This window comes from Catharus ustulatus, chromosome 5 (assembly GCF_009819885.2).
Source record: "Catharus ustulatus isolate bCatUst1 chromosome 5, bCatUst1.pri.v2, whole genome shotgun sequence".
In the NCBI taxonomy this organism is placed as follows: Eukaryota; Metazoa; Chordata; class Aves; order Passeriformes; family Turdidae; genus Catharus; species Catharus ustulatus.
The window spans coordinates 9,357,727-9,379,751 of NC_046225.1; the positions used below are offsets into that span (position 1 = coordinate 9,357,727).

Consider the following 22,025-nt stretch of genomic DNA (forward strand, 5'->3'; position numbering starts at 1 on the left):
GACTCTCTCAATGTTTCTGCATTACTGCCTTTATCCTAATTTGCCCATTAAATTGTAACTCTGACTTGGGATCTCCCACTGGTTTGCTCTCAAACTAGCTCAAGAGTGAAGAGAGGAAAAGTTGGAGCCAGAACTCAGGAAAAGTTCAAGGCCAGGTTGGACGAGGTCCTGAGAAGCCTGGTCTAAAATCTCCCAAACTAGGAGTGAAAGAAGAATATAAATAAAGGCAAAACAATCAGAATATTCAGGTCCCACTCATAAGAGAATTTCCAACTTCCAGCAAGAGTGGCATTCTTCAACTAAAAGAATAAATTTATGAAGGGAAAAAAGTTATTTGCTACAATGAGATTTCAGAAATTTTAATTCATTAAAACATGCATCCAAGACTGAAAAACTTAGTTTCAGAAATGAATTATTAGTAATTTATAAAAGAAACAATAGTTAATGAGCTGAAGATTTGAGTCATGTAAATAGTAAGGAGCTAATTAGGTTAGCAAGAAAGCCAAAGTAAAGGAAAGATCATTTTATTAAGAACAGCCTCATGCTGGTGAGTCAACTCCCCTGAGAGCTAGTAATTGTCTATTTGTCCCTCTCAAACACACACAAATACTGCTGAATTACATTTTTAATTAAATGTTTTACATACATTTTATAAATAGCAAAACTCATGCTTGGTTTCGTGAAAGCACATTTATCTAGTAAATTAATTTGTTTTCTTTATTTGGCAGATTCAGCTCCCCATTAAAGGATTTTATAGATCTGAAAACACAGTGTTATCACTTACAGAGGGCACAAATAAACTGTAGAAATTGTTGTTGAATTCACCAGGTTTGGACACCTCATCTGAGATAACTCCCAGATAACTGAAAGAATTAAAGCAGACTGTAGTGCTGTTAGATACAGTCAAAATTGGAAAGCATAAAACTTCTATTAAAGACACATAAAAATAGCTGAGGGGAGGCTAATTAGAACATCCTTATTCTATGATGAAGAATAAGTATTCAAGTGCAAAAAAAATACCAAGAAACAAATAATATATAGAAGAAAAAAGTCAAATGCTCGCTTAACTGACCTGGTTTTCCCTTTAAGGTGATCTGATGAATTCACATGAGCAAATGGGTTTTACAAAATACTGGAAAAATTAGCATTTGTCTCTTTTGATTATCTTCAGGTGAAATATCACAATGTAATCCTATAACTTCTGAATATTTGGCACTGTAGCCTGACATGAAGAAAATGAATTGGAGGCAAATCTATCTTTTAGGAATAAGTAGAGTATAATGGCACAAGAAAGATTTCAAACTCCAGGCAGATAAACCTTTCTAGTGTCTAAGAGTAGTGGCATTAATACTCCTCTTCAGAATAAATCTTGTCATTAAATTACAAAACAACAAAAAAAATATGTAAGAAGCAGAGAAGCAGAAATATCAAAGACTCACATCCTCTCAATTAATACTGAAAATATTTTTTTACTCTTTTGATTACTGGGAATCTAATCCCTCATCAGTAACTAGATTGACAATGAGCAACAACGAGTGCAATTCAAGTTTCTGACTGACTTTGGTAGGGGGCTGCATTTTAATGTGAAGCACCAAAAAATCAGATGGCTACAAATAAGAAGGGAGCTGGAAGAGTTGCAGCATTTTAGCCACCATTCCCCTCCCATCCATCTGCATCTCTGTAACACTCAGATAAACTGAAGAAAACACCCCTAATACTTTATTTCTCTCACTCAATCCTCACAGATGCAAAGCTGACTCTAAAATTAGAATGAATGGGTGGCACACATTAACTAGACATGACATTCACATTATTTAAAAACAGTATAAAAATAGATTATATCAAACATTTTGATATCCTGATTTCACAAAATGTCTGATGACATCAGGCTCTGGTGACTTGCTACACAGCTACTGTTTCTTGGTGCTTTGGAAAAGAAGGAATAAATGAAGTGAGAAGAACACTGGAAAAATCTAATAGACAAACTGACTGATCTGAGACCCCAAGGTCATAGCAAAGTAATTCATTTTGTGGTTTTTTCAACAGTACAAGACATGATTTATCAATCTGAGACCACGCTTATAAACACTATACATCTCAATAATATGTTCTTCGCACTGTGTAACTTTTTAAACAATGATAGATTGCCTGGGCTGGACCACAGTTATTTTACAAATAGAAATGAAATATTTGCAAATGAAATGGTTCAATAAGGAAGTGGGAGAAGAAATGGGGAAAAAAATGAGAGAGAAAAAAATTATTATGCCAAATAGTAGCTGTACTTAACTGCAACGTAACCTATTCTGTAAAATGTTTTCAGAATCCACATTTTTTGAAATCCTGTCATTTTTGCCTAAGTTCAATAACACCAACAAAAACCTACAGTGCCAAAGAAATAAAATTATTTAGTAAAACAAGGGCTGTAAATTAACATCTCTCTCAAGCTGCCCACTTGATGACAGACTGCCTTGAAGTCAGCAAGGAATTTGAGTCTAAGTTTTCTTCCCCTTAAAGTGAAATGATATTTTCTCTCTCTTCCAACACAAGGCTAATCTTCACAACTCGAATCATTCAGGCCAATCATCTCCTCACAGTGAGGATGGAGCAGAGTTTTTTTAAAGTGGGATTCTCTTTTTTACACAACCTGCCTCTGACTTTGACAAGGCTCTGAAGATGTTGCTATGATGCGAAAACACTCCTGTGTTATCTTCTCATCTGGTGGCTGCCAAAATTCTTGATGAACTATAGCACTGATTCCACACTGATTCTAGACTCTGCTCAGCCTGGGAGGGAAGAGGGAAGTGCTCTTCAGGCATGAGCTGCTTTTAGGGTCTTGACTGAAAAGACTCAGCCAGTTTCTTGAGACTACACGGTGGGTGCTCGAGAATACAGATGAGATCAAAGACTGTGTACAAGAAATGAGTCTGGAAGTTCAACATGCATGATTTCTAGTCCTCTAAATTTCCTGCTCCAGACAACATGGCTCCTGTCACTTTTCAGGTGACCTCTCAGAGACCTGGCTGTTCCTTCATTAACCTGTTATTTAACAATGCAATACAATAAGACCTCAGTTTGAGGCTGATCCTTGTAGTGTAAGAAAATCAAAAAGGTCAAACTGCATGTGATTTGGCTGCACTAGTTTGTTTTGGTGAAGTTCTGCTTCAAGGATTTTTTAGGTATTTTATTTGAAACAATTGCTATTGACCCAGCCCGTACACGCAATGCATAATTTTCAAAAAAAAAAGGAAAAGAAATTTGTTGTCGCACTTTAATGTTGTTCCACATATTCTTGATAATAAAATTATTTCAGGCTATTTTAAAAAATTGTACATTAACACTGCAACCACAGCTCCTTCTGAAATAAACATTAACTTTGTGTCTCTTCATGAACTACTAATAGCTGCATGAGAGAAGCACTTGAACAAAGAGGAATAAAGAAATGGGTTCAGGCTTAAAAATGAGACATCAAAAGGGGGTTTAGTGAGAGACAGAAACAGCTACTTTTACATCTTATGATAATTGGGGTTATAATAATGTCCTTACACAAAAGAGGGAACAGTGGCATTTCCAAAGAGAGAATTCAAAACTGCTTCCAAAACTCTGTTCAAAAAGTAATGACATTCACTTTGGGAGGTTTCTTTTCAAGTCTTTCTGTTCTCCCTTCTGTAATGTACAGGGTGCTTGCTCCCTGCTTTGCTCATTCCCACTGCTCTGTTCCTGCTCTCCCTCTCGAGGGTTTCATATTGCCTCAGCACCCCAGTGACCAAGACCCAGAGCATTTCTCCTACTTACAGACCTCAGAGTGGAATTTATTGCACCTGGCCAGGCAGCTGCACCTCCACAGATTCCCACAGATTCCCACATCCTCCAAAGCCCCTCCTGCCTCTACAAACAGCTGCTTGGAGCACAAAGAGGGCTGGGCAAAGGCACAAACATCCTCCTTTCCCTGCCTCTGTCCTGCATTCCCAATGACACATGCCATGCTCCAAAAGGTTTTCCTGGTGCCATACAGCACAGAAAGAAATGCAATCCCTGTCTGGGAAACAATGCTTCTGCCTCCCTATGCATCTCAGGACATATTTTAGGGCTCACCTCCACAGAATGTTTTGGGTTGGAAGGGACCTTAAAGATCATCTTGTTCCAATCTTGTTTCCATATGTAGGACACCTTCCAGTAGGCTGCTCAAAGCCCCATCCCCACTCTCTGCTGGAGCACTCCTGCCCATCCCTCTGCTGTAAACCTGGCACATCCCTTTGGAACATCCTCTGGGGGTTTGCAGCCTGCTGGTTCTCATGGGGATGGAGCTTCCAAAGCTGTCTCACACCTGGAAATGCACAACTGTGACTGATTCTCAGGCAAATATTTACTTTGGCAGGTGCAGGGCAGAAGACCTGCCTGTGCTCACATCTTTTACTGTAAGTAATTTGCATCCATCCCAACCACTGACAAACATTACAAATTGCACCCCTGGAGCTGTTACAAGCTCTAAGTGGTTCAAGCCTGCACTTTCCTCTTCCTTTTTTAAAATCAGCTACATCACACCTACATGGAAGTACAATACAGTAGAATCACAGAATAGTTTGAGTTGGGAGGGACCTTAAAGTTGTAGCTCCAAGCCACTGAGATGAATCCACACTATTCCCTTGCCCTGTGGCTTTGGGAACAAGGGTGAAGCAGGCCTTGGTTCAGGACATCTTTCCAACAGAGCCAATCACAGGTGGCAATCAGATAAAAGATCTGTTCCAAATGTTTCATTTAATTGCTTATTTCAGCTCAGAATCCCCATTTACAGGTGGTGCAGAGGTCTCTGCCAGCACGGACAGTAACAATCCATTTGTCCCACCATCACCTGCCACTCACTTAGCAATTTTTGAAATCCCACTCTCTTCTATTCTATACTATACCTTTGCATGGAGATTGTAAAAACTGGGCATCTACCCATCCTCTCAAAGTGCAGCCTCAAGAGGAAGAGTGGTGAAGGGAAGCTTTAAGAGCCTTGTGATAACATTGCACATGTAATATTGACCTGTTTTTTTTCCAGTGCCATCCTGGAATACACTAAACCAGTCAGGTTATGTGGTTTGCCCTCCAGCACTACATCCTCAGTGGCAGTACAAATTAACTTCAGCAGCTCTCCAAGGATAACCTGGAGAACAGAAAAACTCTCCCAAGATGGGAAAAGACAGTGTTCTTCCCTCACATCCTAGCTGCAATGGAAAAAACCCATCAGAATTGAACCAACAACACTTCTCTTAGCTGAGATATATCAGGGGGTGCTTTTCTGTCCTATGCAGCAGAGAGCAAAGTGTTCAAAAATAGGCACTCCTCTGACCCAAATCACAAAAATACTCAACATATATCAAAATAGCTATAATGAAAATTACCAAGAATTCCAGTTAAAAGAACTGCAGACACAGAATTGTATGAAAAGTCACAAAGTGTGTAGACATCTGCATGTTTAAAAAGATCACACAGTATTGATGGTGACCACATGATAATTTATAAATTATATTGCTCTAGCTGAATTTAATCACACCACCAAGACTCTGACTCCTAACGCCAGAATTTCCTGAAGTAGTAGATGTTCTGGACCAGAATTCCTTCACTCCTATATTTAGTTTCACATTTAAAATCAGTCTGTCTCATGTAACAATTTTTCAAAAATAAAAAAATTTAGGTTGTCTTTTGGTTTTAATGTCTGCCTCTCATGATTTATGAAGAGCACAGACCCTTGGTAGTTAAACCCTAGATCATCCAGATTGAGTTCATGTGTGTCCCAGGCCTGGGAATCTTTAGCCAGCTGCTCTCCACTGACACAAATGACTTAGAAGCACAGAAACCTCCAGGTTTGAAAAGACCCCTAAGACCATTGAGTCCAACCATTAACCCAGCCCTGCCCAGTCCATCACTAAACCATGTCCCCAAGTGCCACATCTGCACATTTTAAATACATCCAGAGTCATGTTTTACTAAACCACAGCTCCTAAAATGGTGTTGTATCAGAACTGAAGATTACCAGTGAAAAACCCTTTTGTGCATAGGTATCTGTCATAATGATTACTCTCATAAATATTAATGCAGTGTTTTCTGCCTGGTCCCAAATTCCTGTCACACAATTCTCATTACATATCCTGATCACATCAAAGAGCCCACTAACACACAACACATCTCAAAGTCACTGAAACAATGCAAATCTGCCATTCTACCAGCCTCTTGTTTTATCATCCATTTCCTTACAATGATTTTCAGGCCTCTGAAACAGCACCAGGTTTGGTTCGGACTCTGAAGAAACCAGCAAAAGCTTTCTGCATGTTCCCAGTCAATGGTTTGGGGTTTTCTTTCCCTCTATGTCTCAGATTCATATTATGAACTCATATGAGTGTACAATGCTGGGGGTCCTTTTAAAGCCATAAGTAATTTGGCACTCAGCCAGCTGTCTTATTTTTAAAACCTAAGAAAATTATATTTAGCCATCAATTTCTTTATCAAGTAAATGGTTTCTTTTCCTCAAAGAAAACAAATTGATCTGAAAAGGCATATTTTCTCTAACTTTTATAAAATATTAGCAGCTTTTTATTACTGTCCCCACTTACCAAAACAAATCTACCAAACTCTCCCTACCAGGATAACTTTTATTTTCATGTTTTACAGGTAGGTGATGTGAGAATATTCATCTCTGGTTGGAAACAGGCTCCAACCCACATTCCCAGTTTGGTTTAATCAGATTGGATGCTGTGTGATGTGTATTCAAGATCCTGCATTTCTGAGACGTCTAAAACAAGTACAACTCAGTATTTGATTAATATTTAAACACAGCAAAACTGACAAATATTGCAGCAGGTAGGTTTCTTGGGCAAGATTTCCCTGACAGGATATCAGTAACTTCCACTGAAAGGAGCCACTGGTAGTTACTTGTATCCTGAGGGGGAGAACTGGAGCCCTAGAGATCTACTTAATTTTCTGCTTTCTGTGCAGATAAAAGCAGAATACATAATAAGGTCACCACAGACCAAAAATAGCAAATCTTCAGGCAGTTGCAATTCAAATAGAACACCAGATCTGCTGGAAGGCAAGCAGCTTGACCAGCATACAGAACTTCTGAGGATCACTACTTTTATAGCATTTTAAATTTCACAACCATCTTTCAAAAGTGAAGCAAAACATGAAGTACATACTTTTCAGGGTTTTCCACTTCTTCGGTAACAAAATTGAGGTAAAACCTAGAAAATAGGTATAAAATTTATTACAAGATTGATTCTTATATATTTATTCTGTATTTCTTTCACTAAGAATCAAGATGCTTTCAGTTAAGCACTGCTGTTAATTAGACTAGGCTTTGCAGGCCCATGTTTGGATTAAGGAGTGAGTGATATTTAACCTTCCCTTATCCCCACACTCAGGAAGGGAATTCTCAGAAAAGACAGCAAAGCAAGAAAGAAAAAGACAATAACTATGTAAAGTCAGTGTGTAATTAAGGTAATTTCTTCCCCTGACATACTGTGCAGTTAATGGTTTACCCTAATTCTATACCTAGACACACACATTCACCCTTCAAGCTTTATATTCCATTTGTGCTTGCTGTCTTTTACAGTTTCAGGTTATATTGGCAAAAAGTCTCATCAGAGCACTCAGCAAGGGCTTCTTACCAGTACAAATAAGTGAAGCCTTAGAAAAACCCCTCCTAATGCAAGAACTTTCACCCTGGTTTGTTGTACAGGATCTCAAACACAAGCTGCTAGCCCTGCATGCTCTTGCACAACCTCCAGCACAGGTTGCACTCTGATGTTATTCCAGCAGCATTCCAGAGACAGCTCTGTAAGGGAATTCAGAGGAGCTGCTCACCAGGCACAGCCCTGCATACAAAGCAACAACAAGCCTCAAGGTCACTGAACCCTCTGTTCTACATTTATTAGCACTAGGGCTGTGCCTGGCTGGATCACAATTGTGCCTGGCTCAGAGACAAGCCCAGAGTCAGGTCTTGTCTAATTAAAGAGAGCAGTCAATGCAGAGCCTGTGCTGGCCTCCTGCTCTTGTGCAGGAAGACAAATGGCACCTGAGCCACAGTCCTGCAGGGAATAGAACACTGGGAAATGATTTGGCAGAAAGTTTTGGAGCTTTGCCCCATCACAAGTCTTGCAGCAGAACTGGGTTAGCAGAGCAAGTGGCCCATGGCTTTTTAAAAATAGTGATTTTGTGACTGACCATTAAATTCTTTGTCGCCTTATGCAAAAACATCAGTACTTGGTTTTAAACTTTGTAGTGCATAGAGCACAGAAGATAATTTAGGTTAGATATACAGAGGAAAGTCTTAACAGTGAGGGTGGGGGAGCACTGGAACTGGCTGCCCAAGAAAGCTGTGGATGCCCCATCCCTGGAAGTGTTCAGGGCCAGGTTGGATGGGGCTTGGAGCAACCTGGGATAGTGGGAAGTGTCTCTACCCTTGACAGGGCAGTTGGACAAAATGATCTTCAAGGTCCCCTTCAGCCCAAACCATTGTATGACAGCCCAGCATCAGTCCTCTTATTGATGCAAATACATGTTTCCTTGCATTCTTTTCTCCACTTGTCCTTTTTCAGCCAGCATTTTCCATATTCAATAGTCTCCACTTGCTCTTGGCAGGATGAACCCACACACAGAAAAAGAGAAACTGCTTTGCTTTTCTGCTTCTAAGCTGTATCATTACATTTAACAGTTTAAAGTTAACAGTCCTGTGAGCTAGGCATAAAATCCTGCCTGCATCCCAGGACACATCACCCACACTTGCAACACTCCTTCATATTCAGCAAATTGTATTGATTTAGCCCCATGAAACTGAGAGTGCAAGGATATTGCCACTCCACTTCATGGTCTGCTCCTCCCTGCTCTGAGGTGATGAATTTTAGCTGATGACAAAGGAAAACAGACAGCTGGGAAGAACCAAATTAGGTCTTTTTCCTGCTAATTTCTTTTATAAGTGGCAAATAAGGACCTCGAAATAAAAGCCAGAAGGTGTAAAGGGAAAAAAAAAAAAAAAAAAAAAAGTAATTTTTATTGTAAATCTTCAGATCGTTATGTGACAAATGAGAAAGAAGCAACAGAGTAACAGAAATTTTGATGAAACATTTTGCAGGAAATAAACTGTGAATAATATTAAAGAGCTTTTAAAACTGCTTTCATACAAAAACTTCAGTTGATATTTATGAAGTGAGAAATCATCACATGTATGGATATGCTAGGCAGAGACAGTTATAGGAGAGAGGGGAAAGAAAGCAGAGATTGTCCACATAATCAATTCCATTTCTTTGAGGCTTCAGAATGCCAGGCTCTTTTCTTACACATCTTTCCCAGATAAAGGCTTTGGACTCTGTTGGGTTTCTCCCCCTGCTGCCATTTAATACACAAAGTTCTGTTCACACTTCAGCGTGCAGATTTATAAAGCTCCTGCAACCAGGGAGTTACAGATGGGCAGAGAGCACCAATGCTCAGCCCATTGTCCCTCCAAATTAAATAAATAAACCCCTTATCTTGCAGCCCTCTCCTTTGAAGCAAGGTAAAGACCTTGGCTGCCTGTGAGGCTATGGGGAGCCGGGGGAAGAGCTGCAGACAAAGCTATCTCAAAATAAGCCCACCCCGTGCACTGTGCTCTGCTTCCTTCCCCCAGGCTGCTGCTGCAGGAGCCCTTTGGCACTGCTCAATGGGAGCCCTCACCAGCATGAATAAATTGTAAAGGCAGATTCAAGAAGCAGCAGCACCTTTCAAAACAGCTGCTGTGTACTTTGGAGGGGGAAGAGAGAAAGAATTTGAAAGTTCTAAGCGGGATACCTGAAGGTAGAGTCTCATGCCTTTGCTCACACTCGATTTTTGTGGAAGTCATTTGCACTTCTTTTAAGTATGGTCCAAATCTCTCAGAGTAAGAAGTGTAAAAATCTTGATTTTTATTCTGTTTTGTGGTCCATATGAATCTCATTGATTCTTACTTGTCAAATACTGCTTTTACAAAGCAAGGCTAAGGGCCACACAACTTTGTAACAGAATCATAGATTTGGTTTTTATATAATTACTTTAAAATTCTTTTTAAAAAATTAAAGCTTCATTAGTCCTTTTATCATTTTATTAAAATATTTAATGAAAAAATGAAGAATATTCCTTTCTTGTGGAGCGATTATTTTGGTGGTCAGTGCGTGTTTATATATTGTACACTGAAAAAGAAAAATCTTTCCTTTGCAGAGCTGCTTGCACAACGACCACTGAGCATATGGAACAGTGGTGAGAACTACCCTAGCTGTATGATCTAGCTTGGGAAAAGATGCAGAATGTGCTACTCCTTGCTCCATATGAATAAATGTCTTTGTTAGAGCATATTAGTGTTTGTTTTCAGGAAAAATATGTGTAAGCTTCATCCACTTACCAGCCTGAATAGGCATACATTCCTGAATAGAAAGCAAGTGGCAATCCCATAATACTGGCATCATTCCCTGCAAAGGCATTTTTAAAGTGCTGTGTTTGTCCTGTAAAATCAAAAGAAAAAAAGTTCAAAAATAAGCTCTTTGGTCATAACTACTTTTAAAAAAATAAATATAGCACATCACAGAACATTTAATCACCCAACAGTTCACTAATATCAAGTTTTGCCTTTGACCTTAAATTCTGACCCAATCCTTGCAACCATAATCTGCCAGGAATTGTAAAAGGCTTTGTGGCTTCTGTATTCATGCAATAGAATAATTTGACCTATTAGTTTGCTTCAAAGCATTCTGAGCTTGATGACACTTACTGCTCTGTCATTTCCAGCAGTGACTTACATCAACATGAAAGAGCAGAATGAGCTCAGTAGTTTCTGAGGTGGAAAATTTCACTTGTTCAACATTTTAATTAGAAGGAACTTTGCTGGTGTTTCATTCAGAAGCAACATTTATAAGATAAATCCAAAATCTTAAACATTTCTATCATTGAAAAATGAGTTTAGTAACTCCCTACCATGGAAATCAATACTGTATTAATATTACATCGAGTAAGAATTATCTGCATATCTATAAATGCAAATATGCAAGAATTTTTTTATGCTCTTATTAATTTACAAAGTGCTTTATGGTTTGTAAGATGTCCTCACCATATCCCAAATTTTCTGAGAAAAAATGATCCTCCACAGATACAAGCCAGGAAGGAACTCAATTAATTCAGAGTTAAATTAGCAATGAGTCAAATCCTGTACCCTTTACCCTGTTTTTACTAAGCTCTCAGTCAAAATTCCCATTGAAGCAGAGGCTTTTTGGTTAAGGGAGAAACTGTGCCCAGAGGAAGGTGCCAGTGGAGAATCAGGAACACCAGCTGAGCTGCTTCAGGGCAAGAACCCCCAGAAAAACCTGGGTTTGACCCGCTCCAAAGGTCTAGGAGAACAGAGAGGAATTTTACACATTTCATTGCCATGTGCAACAGGGAACAGCATTGCAAGCGCCAGAAAGCAAGTGAAAAACAAGAAAACAAAAATAGTGAATCAGCAGAGTGCTACACAGGAAAGTTTTTATTTCTAAGAGTTTATATTAACCACAGAGAGCCACCTGTCCCTGAGAAACTGAGCTCACTGCACAGACTAACACGATGCTCATCACTTGGGTGGGTTTGTGAGCATCAGAAAAAGCATCCCCTGGGACACAGCCAAAATCTGTGACAGTTCTTGTTAGACAAAACCTGCCCCCAATGCACTGAGGAGTGCTCCCTACTCTGCTGACTGGCTGCTGGAGGGAGGGTGACCTGGCATTGTCACCACCTCACACCTGCTGCTCAGGGGGCTGGAATGGGACAGGCTCTGCAGGCAGCTGAGCATCTGTCCATGAGAAGAGTGCCTTTGCCAGGGATGTAGTGACAGGACAGGGGGGAACAGCTATAAACTGACAGAGGGCATGTTTGGATTTCATGTTAGGAAAAACTCTTCCCTGTGCCAATGATGAGGCACTGGAACAGATTGTCCAGAGGAGCTGTCCAGGATGCTCTGGAAGTGCTCAAGGCTTTGGGTGGCCTTTGAGAAACATGGTCTGTGGAAGATATCTCTGCCCATGGCAGAGGGCTTGAACTAGATGGTCTTTAAGGTCCCTTCCACCCAAACTACCATGTTGTTTTGTGGTTCTGTGAACTGTGAGCCCCCTCTAGCACATGTTCCAAGACTAGGGACTGGCACAGAGCAGACATCCTGCCTGGTCTAGCTGTGTGCTGTGGGGAGGTGTTTGCACATCTGGCTTTAAACCCCATCCCACCCCTTCCACAAAGCTCAGATTACAAGGAAGAGCAGTCCATTTGCTCCTCTGAAAAGCAAGTGTGGTTGGGATAGTGTCATTGGCATGCTGAAGGAAATGCCAGTTCATCCCAGTGTAGCTCCACTTATCAATGGCATGACAGTACAGAGCCTCAGTTAAGCAAGCACAGACTAATTAAGAGATTTTGCTGCTGTAAGCATCATGTGGTGGAGGCAAGTGGGGAAAGACTGCAGAGGGTAAAGATAAAAGCTCTTTAAAAGCATTTACTTTTAATTTCATACCTTTAATTAGCTGGATAACTCCAGGGACTATAATTATCAGAATTGCTACAAGCTTGCAAAAGGTAAGGAACATCTGAATGCGGGCGCTCCAGCTGACACTTGTGCTGTTCAGGACCATCACCAGTGCTGGGAGGGGAAAAGGAAAAGTCAGGAAGAAATAATTGTCACAAAATTCTCTGTCACCACAGAGGTCACACAAACAACAGATCCAGATGCATTAAATGAAGCAATGCAGACACTTGATAACCTTCTCCAGCTCTTGTCCTCCCACTTCTCTCATCCCCCTTCAAGGTACCACTCCAAAGGCTGGAGCTGAGCCCCTGTGCCTCACCCACTGCACTGACATCCCCCTGTCCTGCCATCCTTCACACCAAATTACAGCTTCATTGACCCACAACTGGTAGCTGCTGGTAGGCAACTGGCTGGCAGCACCCTGCTTCTGATGGAAGAAATTAATTTATATTAAATCCAAAAAAATTTCCTTAAAGATTGGAAAATAGGAGCCATTTTACTGATTCTAAGTAATCTGCATCCCAACATATTTTTTATATATTTTTTCTAATAAAATAAAAATTCCAGGATGAGGGAAAAAGTATTTTTCTAGAATTTTTATTTGGGATAAAGACAGTCCCACTCTCAAACGATTAATTTATAAGTCAGTATATATATGTTTTACAAGATCGCCTAACAAAATTTTTTCACCAGTAAAGATCAAAATCCTTACTCAGTTCTGTAATTCACGATAATTCAGAGCTGAAGTGTTCTGAAGTCACAAAGAAATCACTTGGACCTCTGCGAAGTTTCACTTGAGACTCAAATACTTTTTTTTGGGTTTTTTTTAATGTCCTTATTTACCTATATTATAAGGAACAGAAAATCCCAGGGCACTGATTCTTTATTCTATTGCTCCAATATAACACTGACATATCTTGACTCATTTAAATTTTGAAAGATCCCTTTAGGTTGCTGATGGATATTAGTGCTGTTTGAGTCTCCCCTTCTTTTCCTGGGGCTTGATCACCAGCAAGTTTAACAACTGTTATTTAAGCAAAATACATTTAAAATACTCATTTGACCAAAAGCGTTTAAGTCATAAACAAATCTAGTACCATAGTCAAGCACTAGCTTATTTTAATTTTCATAGAAAAATCAGGATATCATACTATTCTTCTGTAGGAAGTGAAGCCCAAGCATGGACCAGAGCCCAAGAAAATGTCAAGGAGGGGTTTTTTTGTGTAAGAGAATCTGCAATTTGATACCCAGCTCACTCAGAGTTCAAGTTGACTGCAGCAATCAGTCTGTCACCTCTCACAGGTCAGAGTAGGTAACATGAGTGCAGAGAGCTCCTCCAGGTTTTCTATTGCATTGGTTTCACCTTCCTGGTGCACACATGAGAATGTAACTGGATGGCATGGCCTCAAACCCTTCAGGAATGGGTCAGCCACAGCTTCTCTGAACAGCCTGTGCCAGTGCCTTACCACCCACATCAGACAAATTTCTTCCACATATCTAACCTAAAACTTCAGTATGAAGCCATTTCCCCTCATCCCATTGTCATGGTTTAATGGAAATTAAACCTGGCAGCTGCTGGCTCAACTCCCCTCACTGGAACGAGGAGGAGAATCAAAGTAGAACTTGTGGGTTGAGATAAGAACAGTTTAATAATTGAAAACAAAGTAAAATACAGTAATAATGGTAAATAATAACAATAATAATAATAATAATAACAATAACAGAGCAAGTGCTGCACAATACAATTGCTCACCACCCACAGAACAGAGCCAGACCCTCCATTCCCAAACCCAGATCAGATGCCCTTCCATTTAAATCCTCCCAGTTTGCATACTGGGTGTGATGTTCTGTGGTGTGGAATATCCCTTTGGTCAGTTGGGATCTCCTGTTCCAGCTATGCTCCCTCCCAGTTTCTTTTGGGAACCTCCTCATGGAGGCAGGCAAAAAACGTCCCTGACTGTGGATAAACTCGACTTAGCAAAAAAACCATCAGTGTGTTACCAACACCATTCTCATTCCAAATCCAAAATACAGCTCTGTAGTAGCTACTGAGAAGAAATTAACCTGGCTGAAACCAAGAGACACATCACTGCTTGCCCTTGTGAAAAACCCTTAATACAAATGTCCTTTGATGGTTCTTCATGAGAGTAAGTGCAGAGTTGGAGGACTGCACCAGTAGTAATTCAGGTTGCAGGGTTGAGACTTAAGTGCTTACAAGTGCTTAGAAAATTTGAGACCAGTTATATATATATATTTTAAATTTTATTTTGTTGTACTTATTAGACTATAAGAGTTTACAGTCTTTATAATGTAGTATAATATTACATAATATAAATACATTATTGCTTATTATATACTACTAATTATAGTAGTGGTATTTTATCATAAAATACTTAATGCTTCTATGGGCATGACTCTTGTCTAGAAATGTGGAAATTACACTAGAATCATGTACCAGCACCATAGTACTGGCTGTGTTAGCAACTGAAAGGCACTGGGGAAGTGGAATCATGAAGAAAGGTGCTAAAAAGCAAGAGGAGATGATGACAGCTGTGCCAGGGCTCAGGAAGGACGTTATATTCTGGGACTATGGCCATTAGTCAACACCTCTCTTCAGAACAGGGCCTGTTGGAGATATTTGGAGAGACTGATTGCAGACACTTTGCTAAGGGACCCAGCAAACAGCAGAAGGAGCAGCAGTTTCTCAGAAAAAGGGCAGTGAAGGGAGGGCTCAGGTCTAACTTTTCTAACTAAAAGTCAGGCATTTAGTGTGGCTGCATCCTCAATGAGGAGACAGTTGGCTCCAGAGGATCAATGACAATGCCTCTGTGAGGTGCCTATCCCAGATGAGACAGTTTACCTTCAGGAAGTTCTTTCTCCACTGATTGTACAGGGAGCACAGAACCAAACTGTGAGCCTTTACCTGAACTAAATACACTGCTAAAAACAGGATGAATCCTGACCAAGAGGAGCGTGGAGGGAGAACAAAACAGGGATCATGAACAATCAAACACAATGGAAACACCATATTTTTCACAATCTCTTTCCTTCCCACATTCACAGCTATAGATGGATAACAAAATCTAATGGGAGAAGCAGCAGCTAGCATTACATCCTGGCCTAATTTTCACAATATGTGTACCATTGCCTCAGCAGGAGACCAAGAAAACTGCTCTCCCATAACTTGCCAGACTTTTAGGGCCAAGGCATTCAAAAAACGCCCAAAAATACCCTCAATTTGCAGACCCTAATGAGCCAATCAAAAGTCACAGGAAGCACAGAAGCACCTATCAGAGCATATCAGAGCATATCCCTGCAAGCCAAGAGATTTTTTAATGTAAACTGCTTGTCTGAAGACTGTCAGCAACAGAGAGTGGCAACTGCAACATCTGCCATGATGAGGGGGAAAAGGCATCTAATTATAAACTCACACAGACACCAATAAAACTTGGGGCTGGAGCATTTGTCAAGAACTGACAGACTTGTGCAGCTAACCTCAGTTTTCAAGCATAACTTTACCTCTAACAGCCAAAGTTTGGGTATTTGTGGTTTTTTTGGCAGACTTCCAGGAACAAAAAAAAAAAAAAAAAAGAAATTATCTATTATTGCAGTGTAAAATACACATACAATTAGTGCAATTATCTACTTTCTGATACAGAGGCCATGTGAAAAGTTTGGAACAGGTTCAGCTCCTATTCAGGCTACATGTTGATAGAAGAGTTTGATATCTTTGCACAGCACAATTTATCCCTTCCTGTTACCATTGTATTTAAGTTTACCATTAGGAAAAGAATTAATAGACACAAAAAAAGCAATGTATGAATATAGGGCCTTTTTTGCAATGATAGGCATGGCGATAGGATTTTTCTTCATGTCAAGAAACAATAAATATGGAGGAGCCTATCAACTTTCACAAGAGAAAAATGAGTTTTAAACTCATTTTCCTAAAAAGACTAGCTTCAGCATCAGAACAAAGGTTGACAACATCCCTTTGCTTTGTGCCCTGGAGCTATTTTGTCTCCTGCTTGCATTTTCTCCACCTGTCCTTCCCTGTGCTGGAGCACATCCAGCTTCTCTCTCCTCTACCTGGCCATTTATTTTCATAACATTGTGGTAATTAGATGTCCTGTCTCTGGAGGTGTTCAGGGCCAGGTTGGATGGGGATTTGAGCAACCTGATCTAGTGGAAGATGTCCCTGCCCATGACAGGGTGATCTTTAACATCCTTTCCAACCTAAACCATTCTATGAGTCTATAAGTCTATGAAATGCATAGTGCAATAAAAATCTTTGAGATGTCTGCTCTTCTTTCACTTACAGTTAAATTAACCAAGTTGAGAAAAATTTATGGCAGACTGACAAATTGAGATTTGCTTAAGAAACGCCAAGTGGATTTAAGGGATTTCTAAGTTTGAAAGGAACAGGAAGGTTTTGCTTCAGAGGTTCAGAAAGCTGTGGCATCTGAAAAGAGACTCCACACAAGCATCTCTTTTTCTCTCTGCAGAGATATTGAGATGTTTGGACATTTTGGTTGGTTGGTTGTGTTAAAAAGAGAAAAACCATAATAAAGGCAAATAAAAATGAAAGTAGTATGTTGTAGAACAGAAAATTTGTTTTTACAGATTGCTGAACAGGTGATTATAAGGGGAATTTTGTGCCCAGCATATGTTTTTCCTATAAATAATAAGCAAGAACAAGGGATTTTTTAAAATATTACTGTGTCCAGTAGTTGCATTTTAACTCTCATCTGACCTATATCCCCTCTGCACTATCATTCCTTTTTCACTGAAGAGGAACAGAGGGGGAATGGTGGGAACAGAATGGCTGTAACCCCTCTATGAGAAATGTTTTTTGGCAGCTGGTAGAGAAGCAATAGCATATCCACTCCCCAATCCTGCTTGCATCCATTTCATTCAACCTTTTAATAATAGGTTTAGGATGCACCAATAGAGATTCAGGTGGGGAGAAAAAAAAAAAAAGAGGAAAGAAGTATCCTTGTATTGTGACAAGGATAGAAAAAACTGGGCTACAATACTAGAGAGGGTTTAAAAAACTCCCACACTGCAGATTTTAAGACCAGCTTAGACAAACGTCTGTAAGAAATTGTTTAGATAACACTGATTGTGTTTGGGATCAGGGGATGACTTGAAGATTTTTCAAAATTTCTCCCTCTCCTTTCTATTACAATGAGAAATGACAAGGTAAAACAGCAGATCAAAGTCTCAGCCAAGGACAGAGTTCAGTGGTGCATCCCCCTGCCTTTCCCCAGGCAATAAAGACATATAAAACCAGGGCTCTCTCATCAGGCAAGGAAGGAAAAGGGACCAGGCATGGGTAAGAAAAAAGGCATGTCATTGCTGATTAACTTCAATTTGAAATGGAAACAAATGCTGCTTTTTGCACCATTATATTGGATTACAAGATCTCCAGGGCTCCAAAGTGTCTGTTCAGCTCACCAACTTAATCTTACCTATCACTCTGCCTACATGCCCCATACCAAACATTCATAGCAATTACCACCACAGCAGTTGATTGTTACCATACAAGGATAGCAGTCACACACTCTGGGATCCCTGAGCTTAGTGCAGCAGAAGTTCTAAGAACTACAACAAACGAAACTCCACTGTAGAGCATGCTGCAAAGAATGAAGCCTCAGTGACATAGCACTGTTTTCTCATCATCATCTCATTCACCACAACGAGTTTTCTACTAGAATTCCTTCTTTCAGCGAAATGCCAGCTCATCCTGTGCTGTACAGACCCACTCTGTACAGGAGCTGTACAGGCTGTGACCTCCCCTCTCCCTTTAGGCTGTGATTGTTTCAGCCTAACTCCACCTCCCCTGCAACGCTGCTTATTTGTTCCATTATTTTGCCAAGCCCTGGCTTATCACACAGATTTTCACCTAAATTAAAAGCAATAAAAACATATTTCAAACTGTTCACCTATTGTGCTTGAATCACATGCAATTAAGAAAACGCTTTGATGGAGTCCTCACTTAACATTCCTTCTGTCTCAGTGACCTTAACGTTTCTGAACATCTGTTTCACTCTTACCCTGCACTGAAATGTTTTAGACAGATGTAGCTGTAAAAAGTCATTGACCTCAAAATTCAAACCCCTAATTCAATTATTCCTATGAAACCTATAGTTTGTGCATAATTAAGTTAGAAAGGAATGCAGTCACATACTGATTTTTTAACGCTCCCAGCAGAAAGGAAATCTTACCAAGAGAGCTCCCACAAAAAGTCACAGTAACCTGGAGACTGGAAATTTCAATGTCAATTGAACTCCTTGCCCCAAAGAAAGAAAAAGTCATCTGAACCTATTATTGTGCAAAACTGAAGGGGTCTCCTGTGGGCCTTTGATCATTTTGCATGTCTTAATTCCTTTTTCCAGTCTTTTTGTTTCTGATATGTGCACTGAGCAAATTGAAAGGAACAATCTGTTACTAATTACTCAGGTCTGCTCTGCACTCCCTCCCAGCACAGCTGAATTCCAGAGTGTGTCCACAAGGAGCATGCTCACCATTGACCAGGCAGACCTGGAGATGAACCTCAAATGCTACAAGCTCCAGAGTCCCATTCCAGTCACCTTTTGTGCCTTCCCATTTCATGCATCCTCCACACCAGACCAGGCATACTATAAAGCCTCTGCTCTCAAGGTACTGTCCCTCTTTCCACCGCAAATATTGGATTTCTATAACCCTGAATGATCCCTCTTACACTAACTACAAAGTCAGCAAGTGTAATTCAACAAGCCAGCAGTAACCATGCACCAAGCTGTGTGCTCTTCTCCCAAAATTCAGTTCCTGCTTTCTGAACCACAAGTGCCTCAACAAGGATTATTGCCAGGATGGAAAGAGTGGGACTGGGGAAGATGACCTCATGTTGCATGTCCACACTCAAGAGAACTACATTTCTTCATGACATCATGCTTGGCTTTGCCTCCTAAAACCAAGATAGAGCAGAGCACTTAAAGAAGGTAATAACTCTTCCACATCTCTGGCACTGCCTCGCCGTCTCTTAGGGACTGAAATTGCTTCTACAAAAACAATGAAAATTTGGCCATTAATTCAAGTGGCAACAGAATCAGCCTTGACAATTGATTTTTCCCTGCCATTGATAAAGTCTGGTGTTCCTTGTGCTCCTGTGTTTGTTCACACCCAGGCAAAATGTCACACACTGGATACACAGCAACTAATGGTTGACATCAAACAACTACCTGCTCAGTGTGCTATTTTTCTTTTTTCAACTTATATAATCTTTACCCTTCCCTGAAACCTAAAATTGGATACTTACTGATGCCGACAGCTGTAATAAGTTTAATGGCAAGTTCTGGGATTTCACATTGCATAAAGAAAGGCTCCAAGATGTAGCGTCCAAATGCCAGTGATATCACTGCTGTGGCAGCAGGGCTAGAGTGAGAAAAAAACCAAAGTCACAAAATTTATCTGCAAAAATACATAGTTATTATAGTCATTATAGTTATATAGTTATTATTCTTCTTGGGTCGTGCTGTAACTTCGCTATCAGAACTGTGAACCTTGATTTTTGTAGCTTTGTAGCTTTGCTGACATGCAGCAGAGTTTCTGAATGCAGCACTGCTCAGTGATTCTGATTTTGACAACCACACTTCTTACCAGGGTGGCCCTCACAATTTCCATGCTGCAAAGTAATCATAATCAAAAAGGAAAAGTATCAACAGAAATCTTCATTCATTCACTTGAAGTGAGCATAGCCAAAATCAGATCACATGAGCAACACCCTGCACAAAAATCAGTGAATTTTAGTGGTCAGATGTACCTCAGACACACATGCAAATGAATTTCATTCAAGCTGAGAATTCTGGTTTAATAAAATAAGTATCCAAAATCTACCCAGGTCTTTTGTTAAATTCTGAAACAGTCTAAATGGGATTTTCTAAAATGCGAAGAGAATTTTCTCCTTTTATTGACTAACAATTTCCTAGCACTGCAACTGAAAACAAAAATCCCTGTAGAATACCATAGAATACCATAAAACAAAGGAATATGAAGAAAGACATAATATTTCTTTATCTGGTAATTTAGTGTTTTTCACAGTAAGAGTTAAGCTCTCCAACACCCCACACAAAGTTGTTGCATTTACAAATTTGAAATGTTCATAATATTCTACAGCCTTCCTCTTTGAGAGAAGCTAACTGTTTGACAAGCCTTAGAACTGACACACATTAGTAGCAAATTATCCAGTGACTGTTCATGTTCCATTTGGGTCGATACTTTCACCATTCTTAGGACAGCTGGTGGCATCCATGGTTTATCACATAAACACGCTATGGGACAAAAGGGCACATGATTCTCAAAGGATTTCTGAGTTGAATAAGAACCCATGCAAACTCTTGTGAAAAAATCTGCAACACCTCACTTCACAGAATTTTGATAAAAATTCTGTGGAACATGGCAAAAATTCTGCAGAGACGTCGTTGTTCTCCATCAAACAATAAAAGAATTTTCCACAAGGGAGTTGGACCCTGGAAACAAAACCCACTTTCTTCGTGTTATGACTCAACCCAGAAGTCACACACTGTGTTGGACCAAGCTGCAGAGCAGCACAGAACACAATAATCTTTCCCAGTAAGTTTCTGCATGGATGAGCAAGTGCTGCTGCATGTGCATCTCCCACACAGGGGGATGTTCCTCTTACTGGCCAGCAAATGGCTTTGCAAATTTTTTCTGGATTTTCACAGACATTTACTAACTGTATTTCAGTGCAATATTTCTAATTCACATCAGAAGATCACCAGGCTTCCAGGTTTTAAGTACTGCATGCCATAAGTAGCTTTGGAATGCCCTAGATCAGATGAAAGATCAGATCTTTGGAGCTGTCCCAGACTGTTTTCCTCAGTCCCAGCTCCTTTCCCCAGAACTTGGATTTTGCCCTCCCATTTTAAGGAAAAGGCTTTCTAAAGAAGCTGTCACTGCTACCTACACCACTATGTTTCCAAAAACATAGCTCCTGAATGGCACCTCCAATAAATAGCTCTGCCTCTGACACTCCCATGCCTCAGGGGAGATGTTGCTGATAGTGCATTCAATCAGTGGAGGCAGAAGTTCAAACAATGGAGAAGTATGAAAAAAAATACAGAGATGGGGTGCTTAGGGACATAGTTTAGTAGTGGACTCAGCAGTGCTGAGTTAATGGCTGGACTCAGTGATCTTGGAGGTCTTTTCCAACCTTATTGATTTATATTTTTCCTGTGTGTTTGGGGCAGGCAGAAAGTGCATGAGCAGCTTTCACTAAGGACAAGGATACAGGAAGACACTGGATGACGACCAGGACAGGGTCCCAGCAGGTACCACAGGTGAGTCAGACACCTGGCAGCATTCTCATCCAACCACCACAGTGAAATCCACAGGCAATGCTGTCTTCACTTGTTTGGAAAGTAGTTGTTGAGGTTTTTTTTAAGGTATGTAAACATGTATATAAAATACACACAACTTGGCTTTGGAAGAAATAAAGGTTCAC

The 22,025-nt window shown here is 40.1% G+C and overlaps 1 protein-coding gene across 1 annotated transcript in view; it reads right to left on the bottom strand.

Moving 5' to 3' along the window:
* Positions 1–22,025, bottom strand: part of SLC7A11 (solute carrier family 7 member 11) — a 57,645-nt gene that overhangs the window by 30,392 nt on the left and 5,228 nt on the right. The window contains exons 3-6 of the mRNA XM_033061140.1: positions 19,821–19,936; positions 12,512–12,637; positions 10,388–10,487; positions 7,176–7,220 (exon numbers count right to left, since the gene is read on the bottom strand). Of these exons, the coding sequence (XP_032917031.1) occupies positions 7,176–7,220; positions 10,388–10,487; positions 12,512–12,637; positions 19,821–19,936 (387 nt within the window). The remainder of the gene's footprint in view (positions 1–7,175; positions 7,221–10,387; positions 10,488–12,511; positions 12,638–19,820; positions 19,937–22,025) is intronic.